This window comes from Anguilla rostrata, chromosome 9 (genome assembly GCF_018555375.3).
Source record: "Anguilla rostrata isolate EN2019 chromosome 9, ASM1855537v3, whole genome shotgun sequence".
Classification (NCBI taxonomy): Eukaryota; Metazoa; Chordata; class Actinopteri; order Anguilliformes; family Anguillidae; genus Anguilla; species Anguilla rostrata.
In genome coordinates, this window is record NC_057941.1 from 996558 (window position 1) to 1019029 (window position 22472).

At 48.3% G+C, this 22472-nt stretch overlaps 2 protein-coding genes across 5 annotated transcripts in view; both read right to left on the reverse strand.

The window, feature by feature from the left end:
- Positions 1-7972, reverse strand: part of amot (angiomotin) — a 31454-nt gene extending 23482 nt beyond the window's left edge. The window contains exons 1-3 of one of the 4 annotated variants that reach the window (XM_064349634.1): positions 7849-7972; positions 7191-7340; positions 6764-6814 (exon numbers count right to left, since the gene is read on the reverse strand). In XM_064349634.1, the coding sequence (XP_064205704.1) occupies positions 6764-6814; positions 7191-7314 (175 nt within the window). In that variant the 5' untranslated portion in view covers positions 7315-7340; positions 7849-7972. Of the gene's footprint in view, positions 1-4316; positions 4914-6763; positions 6815-7190; positions 7399-7848 lie in introns of those variants that run through there. The other 3 variants (XM_064349633.1, XM_064349638.1, XM_064349637.1) reach the window with 3 other exon arrangements.
- A 703-nt stretch (positions 7973-8675) lies between these two features.
- Positions 8676-21067, reverse strand: pgk1 (phosphoglycerate kinase 1). Its single transcript, XM_064349640.1, has 11 exons — positions 20907-21067; positions 18120-18170; positions 17491-17646; positions 17147-17291; positions 15004-15107; positions 14561-14680; positions 13516-13630; positions 12089-12268; positions 11659-11836; positions 10915-11013; positions 8676-9417 (listed from the first exon to the last, which is right to left on the reverse strand). Exons 1-11 carry the CDS (start codon positions 20969-20971, stop codon positions 9377-9379), a joined length of 1254 nt encoding a protein of 417 aa, XP_064205710.1. The 5' UTR covers positions 20972-21067; the 3' UTR covers positions 8676-9376.
- Positions 21068-22472: the final 1405 nt, after the last annotated feature.

Genomic DNA, 22472 nt, shown 5'->3' on the forward strand with positions numbered 1-22472 from the left:
ATTGTGACATCAGCATTAGAATGTTCCATTAAGAGCATTCTAATCGCACATTTGTGATCTGGGACCTTACAGGGTTAAAGGGCAGTAGGGGCTCCTCCTCATTACTGGTGTTGTGAGAGAGAGGCCGGGCCAACACAGGACCAGCTCCAAAGACTCATCTCGGTCTCAGGCCCGAGAATGAGAATCCATTATGGCTGCAAATTAAGGGTGAAATTTGTGTGTGTGGCCAACGGTCACTGAAAAACATATCTGAGTGCAAGCAAGGCTGAGTCAGCACAAGTGGGAGGTGGGCCCAGCACTACACAGGCGGTGGGGGGGGGGGCGAGGGGGAAGGGGGGGAGGGGGGAGAGCGGGGGGAAGAGCAGAACAGTCAGTGACATTCCTTCTCCCTGACTCAGTGGTGCCGGGCACTTTCCTGGCAGACGCTCACTACCTCCGCAGCTACACAAAGCCCTGCCTCCCCATTGGTCCTCCCTGCTACAGGCTTGCCTCCCCATTGGTCCTCCCTGCTACAGGCCTGCCTCCCCATTGGGCCTCCCTGGTACAGACCTGCCTCCCCATTGGGCCTCCCTGCTACAGGCCTGCCTCCCCATTGGTCCTCCCTGCTACAGGCCTGCCTCCCCATTGGTTCTTCTTGCTATAGGCCTGTCTCCCCATTGGGCCTTCCTGCTACAGGCCTGCCTCCCCATTGGTCCTTCCTGCCAGAGGCCTGCCTCCCCATTGGTCCTCCCTACTACGGCCTGATGGTTTTTCTGTTCCGCTGTTAAAGTGGGCAATAACTGCTCGCTGTAATGGCCACAATTCTTGGGATACTGTCACTAGGCTCCTCTGTGACACTCAGCACTAAGGGACCCAACACTGAGGGACCCTGCAGTCACTGCTCAGAAGTGCCACAGATTTATACAGGTAATCCCAGACTGATTTTATACAGGCAATCCCAGACCAATTTTATACAGGTAATCCCAGACTGATTTTATACAGGCAATCCCAGACCAATTTTATACAGGTAATCCCAGACCGATTTTATACAGGTAATCCCAGACCGATTTTATACAGGTAATCCCAGACCGATTTTATACAGGTAATCCCAGAACGATTTTATACAGGTAATCCTAGACCAATTTTATACAGGTAATCCCAGACCGATCTTATACAGGTAATCCTCAAACACGATGGAGTCAGACAGGGAAAAAATAATTGAGGTAAAATTGTCTAATCAGACATTTAGTACTATTAACACTAACACTATTAAGGCTGGATGTGTTTAAAAAATCCTAAACTGTGTTGACTGCATCAAATTTGGATTTACACATACAAACACATATAATATATATATATACACATATAAACGTACACATACATAGATAAGATGCATGCACATGTACATATGTTGCAGGACTGTTTGGCTACAGAAGCCTGTTGCAGAGGCCCCAGTTTTTAGCAGGTCTGTGCACGGCTGTGTGTGTGCACGGCTCTCTGTGAGCACGGCTGTGTGTGTGCACGGCTCTGTGTGTGCACGGCTCTCTGTGAGCACGGCTGTGTGTGTGCACGGCTCTCTGTGAGCACGGCTGTGTGTGTGCACGGCTCTGTGTGTGCACGGCTCTCTGTGAGCACAGCTGTGTGTGTGCACGGCTCTGTGTGTGCACGGCTCTCTGTGAGCACGGCTGTGTGTGTGCACGGCTCTGTGTGTGCACGGCTCTCTGTGAGCACGGCTGTGTGTGTGCACGGCTCTCTGTGAGCAGGTCTGTGTGTGTGCACGGCTCTGAGCACGGCTGTGTGTGTGCACGGCTCTGTGTGAGCACGACTGTGTGTGTGCACGGCTCTGTGAGCACGGCTCTGTGTGTGCACAGCTCTCTGTGAGCAGGTCTGTGCACGGCTGTGTGTGTGAACGGCTCTCTGTGAGCAGGTCTGTGCACGGCTCTGTGAGCAGGTCTGTGCACGGCTCTCTGTGAGCAGGGCTGTGCACGGCTCTGTGTGTGCACGGCTCTCTGTGAGCAGAGCCGGTCTCGCTCCCAACTCTGTGCAAACCCCAGGAAACGAAGGACAAAAGGGAGCCTCAGCCAATGAAAAAAAAGAAAAAAACACAGGCCTCTGCTTTCATACTGAAATGAGCTTAACTTCTCCCATTCGCTCTTATTACCTCTAACGCCACACAAAGGTGGAGTAAGGGCCAAAGGAATTCCTCTGAAAGGTCAGCCCAGCCAGCCTGAAAGGCACAAAGACTGCGGGAACCGCGATTTACAAATGAATGAAACGCATTTCCTCCCGTAGAAGACCGACAGGGTTTGAGCTGGCTTCAGAGGAGTTTGCTTTATGTTGAGAGGGCTCAGCAGAGAAATATGGATCAATTAAAATGAGCCAATTAGACAGAAACATGGGAGCAGGCGACATTTCCATCTTCAGTGAATGGGCTCTTGTGCCATTACAAACGACACTGCTGTAAGACTGGTACTCTCCCATCTACAAGCCACCACCTTATGACTCCAACCACAGCACCCAATTCAGCCACACCCCCCCCGCCCCCCCGTTCAGCCACAGCACCCAATTCAGCCAAACCCCCCCGCCCCCCCGTTCAGCCACAGCACCCAATTCAGCCACCCCCCCCCTCAGCCACAGCACCCAATTCAGCCACACCCTCAGCCACACACCCAATCAGCCACAACCCCCCCGTTCAGCCACAGCACCCAATTCACCCATACCCTTCAGCCACAGCACCAATTACCCATACCCCCTTCAGCCACAGCACCCAATTCAGCCACACACCCCCCCCCCTTCAGCCACAGTGCCAAATTCAGCCACAGCGGTCCGTTTGCACACATTCCTTAGAGCAATATGGTGACATGTGCTCACATTGACTTGGCCTATTGATTCTCGGGGGCACCTGTTAATTATTAAACAGGATCCTTTGACCTGCACACAGATTTGAGCAGAGGTCAAAGTGGCACAAAGCCAGAAGTGTGTAAATCTGTCAGAAACACCGCAGAAGACGACAGACTGGACGCAGCTTGTATGCTTGTCACACAGTAACACACTGGCATGAGGACCAGCTCAACCTGCGTGCGCTCAGGAAAAACTCAGCAAGAGTGATTAGAATAGCGTACTTCTCCACACACGCGCATGCTACTGTAACTATTCACATTAAACATCTTTCTCAAGGGCAGGGGAGTCGTGCCCACCAACAGATATGAAGCAAAAACATTCTAATTATACCTGGACCTCCCAAAGCACCATGCCAACACCACTACCCACCCACTACTCACTCCTGATGTCAAAACATCACACACACCAAATTACAGGATCAAGGTGACAAACGACAGCATTCAGGTATCTAGAAAAACAAGCTTGTTCAGACAGGTGGAAATAATAAGAAAACCCTTCATTGGATGTATTTTATTCTCAATAATGACCGTTGTGGTAACACCAATTCTACATGGCAAGGGCGCTAATGGGACTATATTGGTTACACGTAATGTGACAACATCCATTTCGTGGCATCAGCTTAACATCAGCTTTAGAAACACTCCTAGAGGAAAAAAGCTTCCCTTAACGTACCCTGCACATCGTGGTCTGCGTTGGCATCCATGTGTAGGCTAAAGCCTCGTGTTTTCCCACCAAAAGGCCGCAAAAAGTAGCGCTGTATCCATCAGCGTCAATGTGATTACCTGTCTTTCTGAGTGAGCGGTGAGGGTACCGCCAGAATACTGGCGCTGGCGTTAAATGTTGGGACCCTGCTGTTTTACTATACTGTACCGCTCACAAATTCCACCAGCCTTGGCTATATTGTCATTAAAGAATCTGAAATTAGCCACAACAAAAACACAACTGGTCAAATTCAAAATACGGTCCAAATACGTGGCCCGATTCAAACTTCGACAGGAACACTTTGACGTACATGCACATTTATTTTAACATGTATGCCTATATCGCCGATTAAAATTATGAGACAATACCGTTGGAAACGGGAGGGCTAATGACAGCTAGGCAAAATGGGATATTTTCTCCAACTTTACAGAATGACCAGCTAAATGCATTAACCACGTAAAGCCAACAGTGCATATGCCAGAGGGGACTCGCGCTTGAACACGTATCTTCACCGGCGGATGCTAGGAGGCACTTTCAAAACTTGTGGCCAGATTTAGTCTCTATTTCTGAGATATTATCTACGCCACTCGTAACGATTTAGCTAAAACTGAGATACAGTCTTCCCGAAATAAATATCCAGTAGGCTAGCTGTTTGTTAAAATGCATCATGAGTTCATAAAATGAGCTATCCAATATATTCAGTGCAACATATTCTCAACCGCGCATTTGTTTACCTTATAGAGAAACTTGATTGTTGAAAATTACAAGTTCTGCTCCGTTGCTGCCGCTTCGCGATCGTTCTTTCCTCGCGACTTAAACGCGTGCAGACATCTTCGTGTAAAATCGCCACCAACTACGATTCTAAAATGTTATTAAGGCTGAGCCAAGTCACTACAAGTTCAACTGGTCCGATTGTTCTTGCACTTTTCCCCATAAAGCGAATCCTGCATTTCCCATTTCGTTTCCTCTGAAGTTCAGTTTTTTTCCCCCTCTACTGGGCTGTGCTATGAAGAGAATGCAAGGAAAGACAGCCCCCTTCTAAAAACCGCAACGTCCCGGCAGCAGCACATTCATCTCAGTTTAGAGGCAGAATACGCAAGAGCCCCCTACCCCCTCGTTTCCTATCCGACAGAAATCCAAAAGTTTTGGGGTGGGAAATCCCTCCTCCTTAGTGTGCCATTGGAGGTCGGCCAGATTCGCTGGCGTTCCCGTTGGCTTTTGCAAACGCCACTCAGGCATTAAGTAAAAAATGACAAAAGCCTTTTGTACGTTTGGAGACCAGCCTAGGAGCGAGCCAGCCCCACTGCGCTCTCCACCGCGCGCGCAACTGCACTCCCTTCCGCGCGCGCCACTGCTAACTCCATTCAGCCGTCCAGCATCATTCCCACCCCCCGGTAATCACAGTCTCTCTTAAAGTCCCACACTTCGACAGCTTCCTCAAGTGGGCAATCGCACACAAGTAATTAATAAACAAGGTCAACTTTACATTTTGTAAGTGCTGCTAAAACGTTACTGCACCAGAACTTCGATTAATTAGCACTAATTATTATCAAATGTTGCAGTTCAGTTGGTGGGAATCAATGGAATCGTAAATAAAATGGGGCATTTCGGAAATATGGGGCAGGAAGGGGATGGATTTCAGGCGAAAAGCCCCAGATTTGACATGAAAGGAGAGATGATAACTGCACCCAGATAACAAACAGCCTCCGAGTAACCTTCAAACTTTGTTACGCACGGTTCGGCAAGATAAAATGCTAAATCAGCCCTGTGTTGACACTAACGAGATGCTACAACTAAGTGCTTAATTACGCCCGCTGTGCGACATAAAAATACTTCTAAATAATGGTGGCGATCAAAGTCCGAGCAGGCGATTGGACTGAGAGGAAGCTGGAAACGCTCCGCAATGAACGCCAGTTGGTAATCTCCCCAAAAAATGTGACTGATTGCATTTCAGCGGCGCAGGAGTCTACTTTAAGACAGAATCTTTAATTCCGCTCAGGCCTGGAACGGCGCCTATATAATGTAGCCTAACTGAACGCAGGCGCAATCAGACACGAGACACATCCCGTTTACGATTATAGACATTGCCGATACACCCGAGGGGTGAACAGAGATGGCTGCAAGCAAAATGAGTAACAACGGCAACGACCAGGCTGCGGTCGATATAATGTGAGGGAAAACCAATCTACCTGTGGAGCATAATCCTGCTAATTCCACCAGGAACTTGGTTGGGACAGAGATACAGGAATGCAGACATTGAACACAGAGTTCTCAGAAAAATATCCATCTTCCCCCAGTGGAGAATGAGTGATGCAAGGCCTAAGTATTCAACATCGGCTGTAAAATGCATACATCGCACAAAAATCCTTTTCAAATCCTTTAAGCCATCAGGAGTGCCCTGCGAGGCTCTGAGATGTATGAGGACAGGTAGACAGTAACAAAAAAAGGGGAGGCGGTCCTCTGTGGATAAACAATTTTAAAGAATAATTTACCAAACAAAATGAACTGTGTGTCAATCCAAAAAAATCAGTATAAGAAGGTGGAGGCATTCCAAGGAAAACATGCTTTACTCTTCTTTTAAATTTTCTCTTTGAGCTTAATTCCGTATAAACAGAGCAGTGTAGTGAAACACCCCGCGCTTTGGCCAAAGCCTTTTTCACCCCTGAAAAAGGAGACTTTCTGTGGAGTGCTTCCACCTTCTTATCTTGGACGGTATACAGAGCTGGAACACTCGCAGTGATCAGCAGAATCATATTAGAATGTGTCCCTTCCACTCAGATGCCTCACAGTATAGGCCAGCATGCCCAACTTCAACATGTGCTGAAGTGTTTCACTGGTACCATTATGGAAAGATGCACAGCAGTCATCCCAACACAAGGCCCTACCCCCGTGTACAATTATCTGCCAGTCTGCCAATGTGCCCATACCTGCATGGATTCAAATGTAGTAATAACTTCTACCATGTCGGCTCACGTCATATGTATATATAAATATATATACACACACACACATGTATTTGTGTTTGTGTGTGGTCATTTTTTTTTATCAAATTTTGAGTTTTAATATAGTGAATGCTGAATCTTGATTATAAGAGTCATTTGTCAGTGCAGGAAATAAAGGTTGTTTAAAATACTTTTAATCACAACAAAACTCAAGTGAAATCGTGAAACATTTTCCTCACCTAAAATTGAGTCGCTGACATCCAACAGATCCAGGCCAGACACTGAATTTTCTGAAAATGAAAGACAATGGTATACATTATTTACAGACATAACATTGGTCCACACATATTATCACTAACCTTTCTGCCCATTCCATACCCTCAACCCCAAGCATTTAACTGTTAAAATTTTATTCTGATCCACGAGCAATAACCAGTGTCAAAAAAAGAACCATAATATCGTCTATTGAGAAATTAATTTATCTTAGCTTTATAATCAACATCTAACGCCCTCGTGTGGTGGGGCTGATGAAGTACACGTAGAGAGCTTGCACTGAAGGCCAGCGTTCTGGTCGACCAGGCCTATGACATTTATTTTTATTTGGAGTAAGACTTGTGCCGTATTTACAAAGGGATTACTCCAGTGTCCGACACAGAGTAAACATACCGAGAAAGTTCCGGGCATGCTCCGGAAATCCGATGTGATCTATCCATCCGGACACAATCTCCGGACTCCAATCTTCGATGGCGGTCATGATTCTTGTCATCCCATCAACATCTGGTCGCCACATCCATCTTAATGATTCCAGCGTGGAAACTGAAATTTATTCGGCTATGCTCGTAACACAGTTGCTGGTGATATGTAGCTATCAAACCTGTCGTTTCAAAATGATGCTAATTTAGCCAAGAGAACAGCCTAGTTTATTGTTACAGTTCTTGCAGTCTTTTGATGATTGTGATAACTGTAGCGTCTCAGCTGAGTAGGTTACTCAAAATGGTTCTCCTAAAAACTTGAAAGGATTTAGACTTTTATATTTTCATTTTTAAAAGAAAAACATTCCACGAAATGTGCACCATCCAATAAAATTAACCAACGTCAAAACATTCAATGTTTAACAGTGAACACTTACGAAAACGATTCTTTAATGAAGTTTTTGCAAACCGTTTCATTGTAATGGTAACTGATACGCGCGCACAGCGGACACAATGGAAGCTGGCTACATTAGCCTAGTGGACAAACTTCTTTTGTACTAAACGTTGAACATGTTGCCGATTATTAAGTATAAACATCTTAAACGGGTAATGTAATTTGACGTATAACTCACCGTCCTTGTATTGATGTACATTATATCAATGTTTTTTTCATTGCTCTTTTTGAAAGAAAGGTGATTCCCGAGACCCAACTCACCTCACAGGTGAGGGCGGAGTCAGAGCACACCGCTACAATCAGATGCATTGTGGGTATTATAGTCTCTCCCCCCGAAAAAAATCCAGTTAAAGCTGCTTACATTACTAAAAGTACTTCAGCGTAAGAGGAAGGAATTTAACCAACAGCAGCTCAATAGCTACCTTCGCAAACACCACGTTTAAAGGGCAACGAGCATTCTGATTGTAACGAAAACAGCTGTTGAAGATATAGCCTACAACTCGTGAAGATACCCTTATATGATTACCCCCTGCGGAAACAAATCGCGTATACCAGATGACCAGGCATTCTTATGACACCCCCATTCGTCTTGGCCTTTAAATAATTTGTCCAGACTGCTTGGAGAATATGAATACCACATTATTCAATCATTCTTTTTGCTGTGGCAAGACAGACCTGGAGTAGCGCTGCGGAGAACGCATAAAGCGTTTTAAGAAATGTTGGTCCAGTTCTAAAACAGATGCCTCCTTCCTTGAATCGAAGTTCACCATTTCATCTAGTTAATCTGAAATTTCCGTTATACTGTTATCGCAGATGGACAAACGCAAATGGTGAGCGCATTCACAATTTCCTTCTATCTGCTGGAGGTAATAACTGTTAAGCACGAGGTAAAATAGGCAGTTTACCGAGAACGAGTACAAGCAGCAATAATTCTAGGAGCCGAAGCAGATGCACAAGATACACACCATCATGAGTAATGTAAAGAAATCATCACCAGGCCACAAGTTTTGTATTTTACACAGACTTTTTTTATTATGTGAGTGGTCACTTAAGAGCCACGTGACCTTGCTCAACCATCCTGCTTGAAACGGAACTATCTTACAAGCCACTACAGGATGCTGGTGGGGGGGGGGGGTGGGGAGAGAACATGGGAACCAAAAGGGTCACTGCAGTACATGTCCAACACATGAGCGCGACAGAGGTGGGGGAGGGGGCACAATTACAAAACATAATCATGTGAGTTACGACACAGGACAGTTTCACGTTAAAAGCCGTGATCCTCCCAGACGGGCTATGCATGAGTGACGCAAGCACACATACGCACGCTAACACGCCGACACGCTAACACGCTAACATGTGGAGGTGAGCGCAAAGGACGAATTCCCAGGTTTCAGGTGCAAACACGGCAGCAGCCTCAGGGCCCGTAGCTCCTCCGCACCGAGAGACGCAGCAGGGAGGAGGCGCAGGAGGAGGAGGTGCGATCGGAGACACTCCCAGTCTCTGAACACTCACAGCAGGAGGTGGTGAGGGAGGCGCAGGTGGGTAAAGTGCTGGGGGGGAGCGGTGTAAGTGCTTTTCTCTTTATTACAGTAGAGAGTGGGGGATTCGTCATTTGAGTCACCGTGGCGACATTGGGCAGGAGCTGAGGGAGGGAGACGGAGAGCTTCTCTGGGGCTGCTTGCACAGAACCCCTCGCGTCCTCCATCTTAAGCACTGCTGAGGGCATCCACACCTGGCAGGACTTTACCTGAGGATGAACAGCAGCACACAAGCCCCGCCCACAGGTTAGCCACACCCCCTTCATCCAGGTCGCCACGAGACAACACTCAGATAAACCCACTTTCACTGGCACTGGAGGCCCAGAATCTTAAAAAAGCTGCTATAACTGTGATAAGACCTTTGCCAAGTCTGTACTACAGAATTAATCTCAAGGGCAACCGACAACTTTTTATATTAATTTTGCCATGTTAATAAATAAAACACAAGCAATGTGTTTACATTATGACCAGGATAAAATACAATTATATGGCTAAATTCAGAAATACACCCCCCCCTTCATAAACCTGACTGAAGACCAGTTCATCAGCTGGGGGGCATTGCTGAATGCGTGCCCCCAGATTTTAGGTGCTTGCCCCTCTCACAGTGAAGCTTATCAACATCGTTATAATTAGAAACAACCCCCTTATGAAAAGCAGGTTCTGGTGAAATGTGTGCATTTGGAACTCAGGTGTGTGATGTAGGTGGAACTCAGGTGTGTGATGCAGGTGGAGCTCAGGTGTGTGATGCAGGTAGAGCTCAGGTATATGATGCAGGTGGAGCTCAGGTGTGTGATGCAGGTGGAGCTTAGGCGTATGATGGAGGTGGAGCTCAGGTGTGTAATGCAGGTGGAGCTCAGGTGTATGATGCAGGTGGAGCTCAGGTATATGATGAAGGTGGAGCTCAGGTATATGATGCAGGTGGAGGTGGAGCTCAGGTGTGTAATGCAGGTGGAGCTCAGGTGTATGATGTAGGTGGAGCTCAGGTGTATGATGCAGGTGGAGCTCAGGTGTGTGATGTAAGTGGAGCTCAGGTGTGTGATGCAGGTGGTGCTCAGGCGTATGATGCAGGTGGAGCTCAGGTGTATAATGTAGGTGGAGCTCAGGTGTGTGATGCAGGTGGAGCTCAGGTGTATGATGCAGATGGAGGTGGAGCTCAGGTGTGTGATGTAGGTGGAGCTCAGGTGTATGATGCTGGTGGAGCTCAGGTGTGTGATGCAGGTGGAGCTCAGGTGTGTGATGCAGGTGGAGCTCAGGTGTATGATGTAGGTGGAGCTCAGGTGTATAATGTAGGTGGAGCTCAGGTGTGTGATGCAGGTGGAACTCAGGTGTGTGATGCAGGTGGCGCTCAGGCGTATGATGCAGGTGGAGGTGGAGCTCAGGTGTGTAATGCAGGTGGAGCTCAGGTGTATGATGTAGGTGGAGCTCAGATGTGTGATGTAGGTGGAGCTCAGGTGTGTGATGTAAGTGGAGCTCAGGTGTGTGATGCAGGTGGTGCTCAGGCGTATGATGCAGGTGGAGCTCAGGTGTATAATGTAGGTGGAGCTCAGGTGTGTGATGCAGGTGGAGCTCAGGTGTATGATGCAGATGGAGGTGGAGCTCAGGTGTGTGATGCAAGTGGAGGTGGAGCTCAGGTGTGTGATGCAGGTGGAGCTCAGGTGTATGATGCAGGTGGAGCTCAGGTGTGTGATGCAGGTGAGCTCGCTCACCTTCCAGCAGCTCCAGACTGGCTCCGCCCCCTGTGCTGACATGGCTGACCTTGTCCTCGGTGTTCCACTTGGCACAGCAGGTAGCCGTGTCTCCCCCACCTGCAGGAGGCGACGCACGTCAGGGTCCACACAGACAACACACACCCCGCTCACAACCCAGTCACATATACAGCCACAATACACACCACACATTCCTAACCCTAACCCTACACACTGTACAAAGCCCTAACACACACACACACACACACACACACACACACACACACACACACACACAGGCACTAGTGCTGTTTAAATCTGTCACAACACTTATAATGAAAGGGTCCCGAAAGTAAGTCTTACAAAGTAAACTTCATTACAACTAACAAAATGTCTGACAGGAGAAATATAGAACTCTAGCACCATCTACTGGAGAGACTGATTAAAACAAAAACAGAAAAGCCAATTAAATTCAAACCATTAAAATCAAACCACTAAAATAAAAATGGTTCCAAAGTGAGCATGCATTGTAAATTGGACTTGTATATAAATATATAGAATGTTTTCTTGTTTAAAAGCACCTACTCAGAAAGATAGTCCCTTTTGTAGAGACTTGAATATGATCTACCGGAGAGAACAGCGGTCCACTTTTTTAGCACCCCGTATTTCTGTGGTCGACCTCAGCCAGTCCTCCGGGCCTTTCGCTGCTGCTGTTACCTGAGGAGGTGTCACTTAACCTAAGGAGGTGTCACTCAAAGCCCTTACCGATGATGGTGATGCAGCCGTTCTTCGTCGCCTCCACCACCTTGTCCATCAAGTTCTTGGTTCCGTGGGCGAAGTTGTCCCACTCAAACACGCCGACCGGCCCGTTCCACACGATCTGCTTGGCTCTGCCTACCGCTTCACCAAAGGCCTTGGAGCTCTCCGGACCACAGTCCAGGCCCTGGGGGGGCGGGGGGGGGGGAGAGGCAGAGAGAGAGAGGGAGACAGGGTGACGGAGAGAGAGACAGAGAGAGAGAGAGAGAGAGAGAAGTGGGGGGTTAGCATTACCACTAGCTAAACACAGGAGTAGGAACAGGTGGGGAAAGCTGGGGGCAGGTGGGGGCGGGCAGGGGCAGGTGGGGGCAGGCATGGGCAGGCGGGGACAGGCGGGGGCAGGCGGGGGCAGGTGGGGACAGGTTAGAACGTTCCTCACCATCCAGCCGGCGGGGATGCCCTGCGCCACGGTGGCGGTGCCGGTGGTCGCGTGCTCGTCAAACTTGTCTGCAGTGACGATGTCGACGGGCAGGCTGATCTTCACGCCATTCTTCTCAGCCTTCGCCATCAGGTCCTTGACGATCTTCGCACCCTCCTCATCATACAGCGACGTGCCGATCTGCCAGAGAGAGCACACGCTGACTCCACAGAGCGCTACGCTACGCTACGCAGAGAGAGCACACGCTGACTCCACAGAGCGCTACGCTACACAGAGAGAGCACACGCTGACTCCACAGAGCGCTACGCTACACAGAGAGAGCACACGCTGACTCCACAGAGCGCTACGCTACGCTACGCAGAGAGAGCACACGCTGACTCCACAGAGCGCTACGCAGAGAGAGCACACGCTGACTCCACAGAGCGCTACGCTACGCTACGCTACACAGAGAGAGCACACGCTGACTCCACAGAGCGCTATGCTACGCTACGCAGAGAGAGCACACGCTGACTCCACAGAGCGCTACGCTACGCAGAGAGAGCACACGCTGACTCCACAGAGCGCTACGCTACGCTACGCTACACAACGCAGAGAGCACACGCTGACTCCACAGAGCGCTACGCTACGCTACGCAGAGAGAGCACACGCTGACTCCACAGAGCGCTACGCTATGCTACGCAGAGAGAGCACACGCTGACTCCACAGAGCGCTACGCTACGCAGAGAGAGCACACGCTGACTCCACAGTGCTACGCTACGCTACGCAGAGAGAGCACACGCTGACTCCACAGAGCGCTATGCTACGCTACACAGAGAGAGCACACGCTGACTCCACAGAGCGCTACGCTACGCTACGCTACACAACGCAGAGAGAGCACACGCTGACTCCACAGAGCGCTACGCTACGCTACGCAGAGAGAGCACACGCTGACTCCACAGAGCGCTATGCTACGCTACACAGAGAGAGCACACGCTGACTCCACAGAGCGCTATGCTACGCTACACAGAGAGAGCACACGCTGACTCCACAGAGCGCTACGCTACGCTACGCAGAGAGAGCACACGCTGACTCCACAGAGCGCTATGCTACGCTACACAGAGAGAGCACACGCTGACTCCACAGAGCGCTACGCTACGCTACACAACGCAGAGAGAGCACACGCTGACTCCACAGAGCGCTATGCTACGCTACACAGAGAGAGCACACGCTGACTCCACAGAGCGCTACGCTACGCTACGCAGAGAGAGCACACGCTGACTCCACAAAGGCACATCTCTGAGTAGATGACACTCGTCCCTGTACTGCAGAGGAACTGTGGGCGAGTAACTGCACCCTGTTGCTATGGTTGCAGGGCTCATGTTGCGTGTGAGTGTGACGGCTCCTCCGGCCAATCAGAGACGGAGGACTGTTCCCCAGTCTGAACTCACCTCCATGTTGTTGAGGACCTTGAGGAAGGTGAACGCCATTCCGCCCCCGATGATCATCTCGTTGACCTGATCCAGCATGTTGTTGATCAGCTGAATCTTATCTTTGACCTTTGCCCTGGAGGATTAGAGCAGAAAAACAGCCGATGAAGCAAACGCATTCTACTGAGGGACAAACAGCAGCTAGCCTGTGACCCCGGCCAGCACACTTTCCAAACCCGGACACAAACCATGACTTTATTTCATTATTTATTTATTTCTTTTTCAACCTCGGTCAAAATTCGGTCTGAACGTCCACAGCTAAAACGAGCTGTTTTCATGACTCCTCAACAGCAGTTCCACATTGTTAAGGAGTCCGAGCCAAGAGAAGGCTGATCTGCCCAGGAGGAACTGTCCTTGTTCCCCCACATTTCAAACTCGCGATGACGCGGTGAGCTGAAGAACGCCGAGCGAAGGTGGCGGTTACGCAAGGTTCCCCCGGCCTGCGCTCTGACACAGGCAGCACAGGCTAGCGACGCATGGCTGAGCGCTCTCACCCCGCACAGGGGTGACACAGGCAGCGCAGTTTAGCGGCGGGGGGGTGGGTCACAGTCAAACTCACAGCGCTTAACATCCTGAGCGCACAAAGTAGCGCACCGCTACACGCATGTGCTTATCGCGTAAGGAGATTCAGCACTAATCCTGGATACTCAGGTGCTTGTTTTGACATGTCTTTCCCTATCACTGCACACCACAGAGTAATAACAGGGAAAGCCCAGGATTGGATTTGCAGCAAGACAGCATAGAAACTGCACACAAAAACACTAGGATCTACAGTCACACACAGACTGATCAGTCTGAGAATGAAATAATATACAAGACCTCAGCACAGGAGTATGGTCTCTGAACTGCGCATTGAAGCGTCGCTGCCAGTCTACTGCTCTGTGGAGACTGACGTCAGACAGAGACAAAGGGAGAGGGGGAGAGAGAGAGGCAGAGAGAGAGAGAGAGAGAGGCAGAGAGAGAGAGAGAGAGATAGACAGAGAGAGAGAGGCTCTGGTTCTCTTACCCCCCGAGGATGGCGAGGAAGGGTCGCTGGGGTTTCTCCAGAGCCATGGCGAAGTAATCCAGCTCCTTCTTCATCAGGAATCCAGCAGCCTTCTGGGGCAGATTCACTCCCACCATGGAGCTGATCAGGAGCAGGGGGGGGAGAGAGAAACAGAGTTACTCCTCCAGTATCCCATCATCCACAGGAGCAGGGGGGGGAGAGAGAAACAGAGTTACTCCTCCAGTATCCCATCATCCACAGGAGCAGGGGGGGGAGAGAGAAACAGAGTCACTCCTCCAGTATCCCATCAGCCACAGCTCTGGAACAGGCCTCAGGCCCTTACCTGTGCAGTCTGTAGCCTCACCTGTACCCCTAAATGTACCCCTCACCTACATCCCTACCTTTCTCCCTCCCCTCTTCCCTACCCACGCCCCTCACCTGTGGCCCTCACCCCCTGCCCTTACCTGTGCGCTCTGTGGGCTGTTCCGAAGGCATCGTTGACGTAGACGTCTCCCAGCTTGGACAGAGAGGCCCTGAAAGAGTCAATCTGCTCCTGGGTGGCTTTGGTCTGACAGAGGAAGAAGAAGAGAGAGAACTTTACTGGCTCAAAGAGGAAGAGGAGAGAACTTCACTGGTTCAGTGACAGAGCAGCAGGGCTACTGGTCCAGAGAGAGCACAGTGTGACTGTTTCCTCTCTCACATCCAAATCATTATTAAACTCTCAGGCCTGTTTGCAGCCAGCCCTGTTGAATCTAAACATCACTCATATTGAACCTCACGATCGGAGTGAAGGAGTCACCACAAAGTTTCTACAAGCAAACTATGAAATTAAATTCCATAAGAAATTAGGAAACAAGTTGTTGAAATATATCAGTCTGGAAAGGGTTACAAAGCCATTTCTAAGGTCTCGGGACTCCATCGAACCACAACGAGAGCCATTATCTCCAAATGGAGAACAGTAGTGAATTTCTCCAAGGGCACATCGACAACTCGCATGAGATCCCAGAAGAACATCCAAAAAACTGCAGGCCTCTCTAGGCTCAGCTAAGGTCAGTGTCCATGACTCCACAATAAGAAAGAGACGGGGCAAAAATGGGATTCATGGGAGAGGAGCAAGGCGAAAACCACTGCTAACCAAGAGAAACATCAATGTCTCACTGTTGCGAAAAAGCACCTGGATGATCCCCAAGCCTTTTGGGTTAATGTTCCATGGACAGATGAGTCAAAAGTGGAACTTTTTGGATGACACAGGTCCCATTATGTCTGGCATAAAGCAAATACAGCATTTCACAATAAGAACATCATATCAGCAGCAAACATTGTGGTGGTAGTGTGATGGTGTGAGGATGTTTTGCTGCCTCGGGACCTGGACGAATTGCCATTATTGAAAGAACCATGAATTCCGCTCTGTACCAAACTTTTTGTTAAGGAAAATGTCCAGTCATCTGTCTGTGAGCTGAAGCTGAAGCGTGATTGGGTTATGCAGGAAGACAATGACCCAAAACATGAAAGCAAGTCCACATCTGAATTGCTTGCTTAGGTTTTGGAGTGGCTATGTCAAAGTCCTGATTTGAACCCAATAGAGATGCAGTGGCAGGACCTGAAACGAGCAGTTCATGCTTGAAAACATACCAATTTGTTCTGCAAAGAAGAGTGGGCTAAAATTCCTCCTCACAATGTGAAAAACTAATACCAAATTATAGAAGTGTTTAGTTGCAGTTATTGCTGCTAAAGGTGGTGCAACGGTTAAATGGGGCAAGTACTTTTTGAGGATCATGGGTGTTTGTTTTTTCATTAAATAAATGATATAATCATTTTTAAAATATGTTTTGTGCTTACTCAAGTTCCTTTTGTCTAATACTACATTTTGTCTAAAGATGAAACGCATATAGTGAATCAGGAAGGAAATACTTTTCACAGCACTATATTACTGCACACCATGTGAAAATGTGCCAGAAGGCAGCAGAGTAATGGTGTGTCGTGCGTTTCTGCACTGTGAGCCGTCTGTAGGTCTCTTCTGGGTCCAGTTGCAGCTGCACTTTACTAGGTGAAGTTCATATGACTAACTTGGGGTCCAGGGGGTCATGACTGGTCTGCAATTTCCCCACTTAAATATCAAACTGGGGGCAGCAGTGCTTCAGCTGTGCTGCCCCGACATTCGACCGTGGCACTCCTCACAAAGGTCACCGTACTGTACCGCTGCCCCCCCTCCCGCCCCCCCGCTGCCCACCCTCCCGCCCCCACCGCTGCCCTCCCACCCCCCGCTGCCCCTCCCACTCCCGCTGCACCCCAGCTCCAGAGCTGTGATACCAGCCGGGACTCAGGAGCTGAGAAAAGCAACACGGTCGGACCAGGCCCCCCACTGCCCTTCTCCCAAATGTCAAGAAGTCAGTGTGGCGTGGCTGCTGTCCAACACCTCAGAGCTGTGCTGTGATTGGCTGGTGCTGCATGGAAGTCTCAGAGCTTTGTTGTGATTGGCTGGTGTTGTATGGAAGGCTCAGAACTGTGCTGTGATTGGCTGGTGTTGTATGGAAGGCTCAGAGCTGTGGTGTGATTGTCCGGTGCTGGACGGCAGGCTCCGAGCTGTGCTGTGATTGGCGGGCTCACCTTGTTGCCGGACGCGTCCTTGCCCTTGCCCTCCTCGGCCACGTGGAAGCGCAGGTTCTCCAGCAGGATGACTGAGCCGTGGGCGGGGTTGGCACACGCCTTCTCCACCTCCGGGCCAACGCAGTCCTTCATGAACATCACATCCCTGCGCACACACGCGATCACCGACGCACACACACCCACACACACACACACATGCACACGCACACACACACAGAGACACATGCACAAGGATGATAAGGCCTGCACCAAATCGTCAATTGAATGAAATTTTTGACAGCAAGTATTTTATGTCATGGGCTGACAGGGTAAACCCCCCCCCCCCCCCGTTGGGAGTCACTCACTTGCCCAGCAGGCTCTTGAGCTCAGCGGCCACGGGTTGGAGGGAGTACTTGTCAGGCATGGGGTTCCCGTCGGGCCTGCCCAGGTGGCTCATCAGCACCACGGATTTGGCCCCGTGGTCCAAGCAGTGCTTGATGGAGGGGACAGCTGCCTTAATCCTGGGACACACAAGAGAATGAGAGCCAGTCAGAGCTAAAAACACTGGTATGAGAGCCAATAAGAACTAAAAACACCAGTATGAGAGCCAATCAGGACTATAACACACTCATACATCTCCATGTGTGTGTGTCCGCATGTATGGATTCTGTGCCATCCTGTACGCTCCACACTGGAGCTTCACTGTAAGAGTCTGTCCTGAACGCTCATGCAGACTGTGGAGCTTTGCCCTACTCTCATCTAATCAGAGTTCCAGTCTATTAAAATTCTCAAAATAGTTTGGAATAAAATGTTTCTCATACTTCTCTCCAATGGCAGACTTCCTGCCACACTACACCAGTAAAAGCCCTTCATAATAGCTCATGTGTCCACATAACTCTGCTACACAAGGAGCCATTTAGCCAAGATCTAAAAATATACATACAGTAGAGTAAACGCCAAATATATCTATTCAAGCGCCTCCACGTTGACCCACCTCTGGTTGTTAGTGATGTGTTTGTCTTTCATTGGAACGTTGAAGTCAACTCTGCAAGAAACAAAATGTTTGTTAATTTCTTTATTTACACATTTATTTACTTAAACTGAGACAGTTACTCAGTGACACATTATAACAGCAAATTTAAATGTTTCTTTTTCAGGCACAAAGTGCAAAAATGCAGCTCTCAGGCACTGACGGAAATTTACCTTCACCAGAAAAATGAAAGCCTGATTCATTCTGTGGAAACCACAGGACTCGTAGCGCCCGTACCACGCAGCAGCAGGAGGACACTACGTTCCGGGTAGGAAACTAGGTGACTCGTTTCTTTCTCAAACCCTGAATCTCAAGAACATTCAAAGCCTCCGTGACTAATAAACAAAATAAAGGAAGCTGTGTTCTGCCATGTAGCAATTAACGTTTTCCTGTTTCACGACTAAAGGAATGTATGCCATGATGCTTACTGAGTAACTCCAGGAAACGACCGTTAGTCTGAGTGAGCAGACAGTACTCACTGGAGTGAACTCACAGTCACTCTCAGCAGATAAGTTAATGTGGCTGTATAAACACATTTCTGCAGCCATGACTCCCCTTTAACCTTTTTACCCCTCCCTTTTTATGTCTTTCTGCTGCTGTTTACCCCAAATATGAAAAATATCCCCAAAAATTGAATTTGATAATAGGCTTATTTTATAGTGTACTAATTAGAAGTTAAACGTTAGATATTAAGAGCTACAGCAGCTAATACAGGCCAATATAACTGAGCGAACAGAATGCACGCAATATAACCCGATGGCATTGATAAAAATGTGCATTGTTGACTTGTTCTTCCCCCTCAAGTATAAACCAATAGAATCCTGAGCGGCTGGGCCCTCCCCTCTCTAGTAGGATGTTATTGATTGACAGGCCCGATCTGAGAAGGTTCCAGCAGCAATCCGCCCAGGAGAGAAACACAAAGCAAGCCGGGTCCTGCTCACACGGACATGTGCACACGCGCCTGCACACAAACACACCCGCATGAATGCGTACATTTTCATTCACGCGCATGGACCCGACCCACCCCCCCTCATCACCCCATCCTCCCTGCTCCCCCCCCCCTCGCCCCCTCGCCCCCCCTGCACCCCCCACCCCCCCTCGCCCCCCCGTCTCCCTGCACCCCCACCCCCTACCCCCCGTCTCCCCTGCTCCCCCCACCCCCTCGCCCCCTCTGGCTCTCGTCCGCTTGATGCAGTCAGGTGGCAGAATCTGAGCAGAATTCCTCACTCTACAAACAGCCAGAGACTCGCTGATTTTACACACAGACCCGGGCGTGTGTGAGAGCGCTTGTGAGTGCGCGAATGCTCCAGTCTGCGCTCGGTCATTATGGGACACTCCCCATCGCTCCCCAACAGGCGGCTACAGACATGCAGACTGGCTACCGCGTCGCATCACAGCACAAAGCACTCTGGGTAGTCTCTGAGGACCCCACTGCAGCAGGAGGGACAGCAGACAGGCGTTCCACCTTAAATTAATATGAGCACCAGTGCACCCCTCACATCAGGCAAGGCTGTGAGAAATGGGCAACAGCGGCAGCTTACTGTAACTAAAATCCAGATGTGCGGGCATTTTAAAGGGGGGATGAATTCATTAAGGTGGAGCGGTGAGAACTGAAATCCTGTCTGCACAGGCCCCAACATGGCCGCCCTACAGTGCCAAAGAGGCAGCAGGGCTTCTGGCAAACTGCCCAGGCCTGTGACTCCATCACCACATCGAGTGCTCTCTACCACAGCCAGAGAGTACACCACCCTTATGCCCATCCACGTTTATAAGGACATCTACCACCTATAACGCACATTCAGAAAAGAGAATACAATTATTTTTGCGAAATAATATATAAAAATTTATATTAGGTGGGGAAATTGGCTGCATCTAACCCAGGCTAGCCCAGTCCAGTGCAAAGTATGACATGTACTTCACCGAGAGCGTTTGACATTTAAAAAGGGGGGTGTCATTTTACACCTCCTAAAGCAGCAGGACCAGGAAACAGGACCCAGGGCCAGTGAAAACTGAAATATACAATGTTATAATCATTTTACACGATTTTTCAATCACGCACTTACAAAATCTAATTACTGATAATCAGTATTTTTATTTTGGATTTATACATGCACATGTAAAGGATAAGCCATAAATTAACTTGGATTTTTAAGTCTGAGGAAACTGGCATGCTGGTGTGGTAGACGGCACCTATTAATCTTTGCTACTGGACAGAATAGCGCTACCATGGAAACTAAATGGGTAGCCGAATCGTAAATCAGGTGTAAAACTCTAACTAATTATCGCTGCTTTATCTTTTTACAAGACAGGGACACCCGTTTATGATGTAAAAACATATCTTATACTTATATATAATATATTGTAATTTATGGAACATACTCACCAAATACATTCATTTGGGAAACACTGTGCGTGTCCCCTGCAAAAACCTAAGCATTCTGAAAGCAAACTAGCTGGACACAGCCAAATGGATTAGACAAACGTGTGTTGCGTAGCAAACTGACCATGACAGGATCCACTTCCTGTATTTCAATGATCCCATTTATCCGAATCTCCCACAAACCATGCATTTATAGCCGAATTATAATTAGAAATATAAATTTTTATTTAGCGTTTGGACCACCGTGTAGTGTGCGGGAATTATCCGACATAGCTCAAAAATGATGTTAGCTGCATGGGCGCATCGCCTCGGATTATCGAACGTTATTTAACCTTGAGGAGAAATAGTGCATACGAAGACGATGCTCTCACCTCATGATGACACGTTTATCCTTCACGTTCACCTTATCCAGAGTGAGTTTGTTAGACAGAGACATTTTGGATGTTAATGTGCACTCGCTTTGCTGTGTTCTTGCGTCTCTCTTGCTGGGCAGGTCCCGAATGGAAACGACCTTACCGCACCGGCGAGGCTGTTCTGGTGGGCGGGCTTGTCTACACCCATTTCTTCGTTGGGCGATAGAAATGCGGCACAGGGCGAGCTCCAAAGCTCAGCCATTGGGTTATTGTTGTGTCTGTAAAAATGATGAGGCCCATAAGTAACAAAAAACTCCGCAACCTTCAAAATTGACGTATAGTGACGTAGGCAAGACCGTGTTGAATCCATGGGTTGAATCACGTTTTGCACGAAGACCACTTGTTGGAGAAAGGCGTTGAATAATTAGGATGCACAGGCTGCGACACTGAGCATGAACATTATTAAGAGTCTAGTTGACTAGTTTTGAACATTTGGAAACCTTAGGATAGCTACCTTTCAACGGCTATTCTAGTTCACCGCGACCGAACACAATGCTGATACAATATTCATTCATTCATGCTGTTCATGACACTACTTATTTTCTCAAATAGTTTAGGCAGAATTATTTCATGGTTTGGTAGTTGAAATATAGACGCTAATATCTTGCGGTTCAACGTAGTCTATGCCTTAAGGGTGGACCTGTAACTCATTCATGGCAGGTAGGGTTATCCTATTAGCGGACGAATCTGTCAATCAAACGATGGCACAGCAGGCAAGCACGTTCCTCATGGCCACCACAGGCAGGGAACAGATGATTGCACCGCCATCTACTGGATATGCAAGTCAACAACAGTTGCTCTTTTTGGTTCTGGTTTAGTGTAGGCTACATTAAAAAGCTAGCAAACAGAAAAGACATTCACTCGGACACAAAAATGCAATGGCAAAACAAAAATAATTAATTCCGTTATTTTAACTGGCCAGAAATCCTGGCCATTCTGTTTCAACGGCTCAGGACTTGGTTACATTCCACTTGCCTTTTGAATCCGTTAACCTCAGAGAAGGCTCAATATTTTTACTTATTCCCAGTATCCCAGGTAGACTCAGTGTTATTTCTCTGAGTACCCATCATAATTAATTTAGTAAAATTCCACTCAGACAAATGAAAGTTAAAGAGCACACATTCCTGCATAGACATATCAGCTGACGACACAGAAATGTTGTCAAAGATTATAGCATGTGGTGAATGCGTTAACATTGTTTTCCTTTGCAGACGTGCAATCACTTAAAAGTTTGATTTGCTTAGCAAAAAAACTCTAAAAGAGAAGTGTGTGCAGGTGTATATAAAGACACCAGCAGATCTGAGGTTTTGAATGAATCTTGTTGCCAAGGAAATACCATTTGTGTAGTATGATTGCACTCATTCTGTGCAGGTTTTTAAATCCACAGAATCAATGCAGCTCTGTCTCAGTCTTTTCCAATAAGGGCCTTTTCACAGCCTTACTGATTTAAATTAGCAAAGGTAACTGACATGACGGCATAAAACAACTCAGGAGAAATGTGTACAAGAGACACAAAAATCTTTG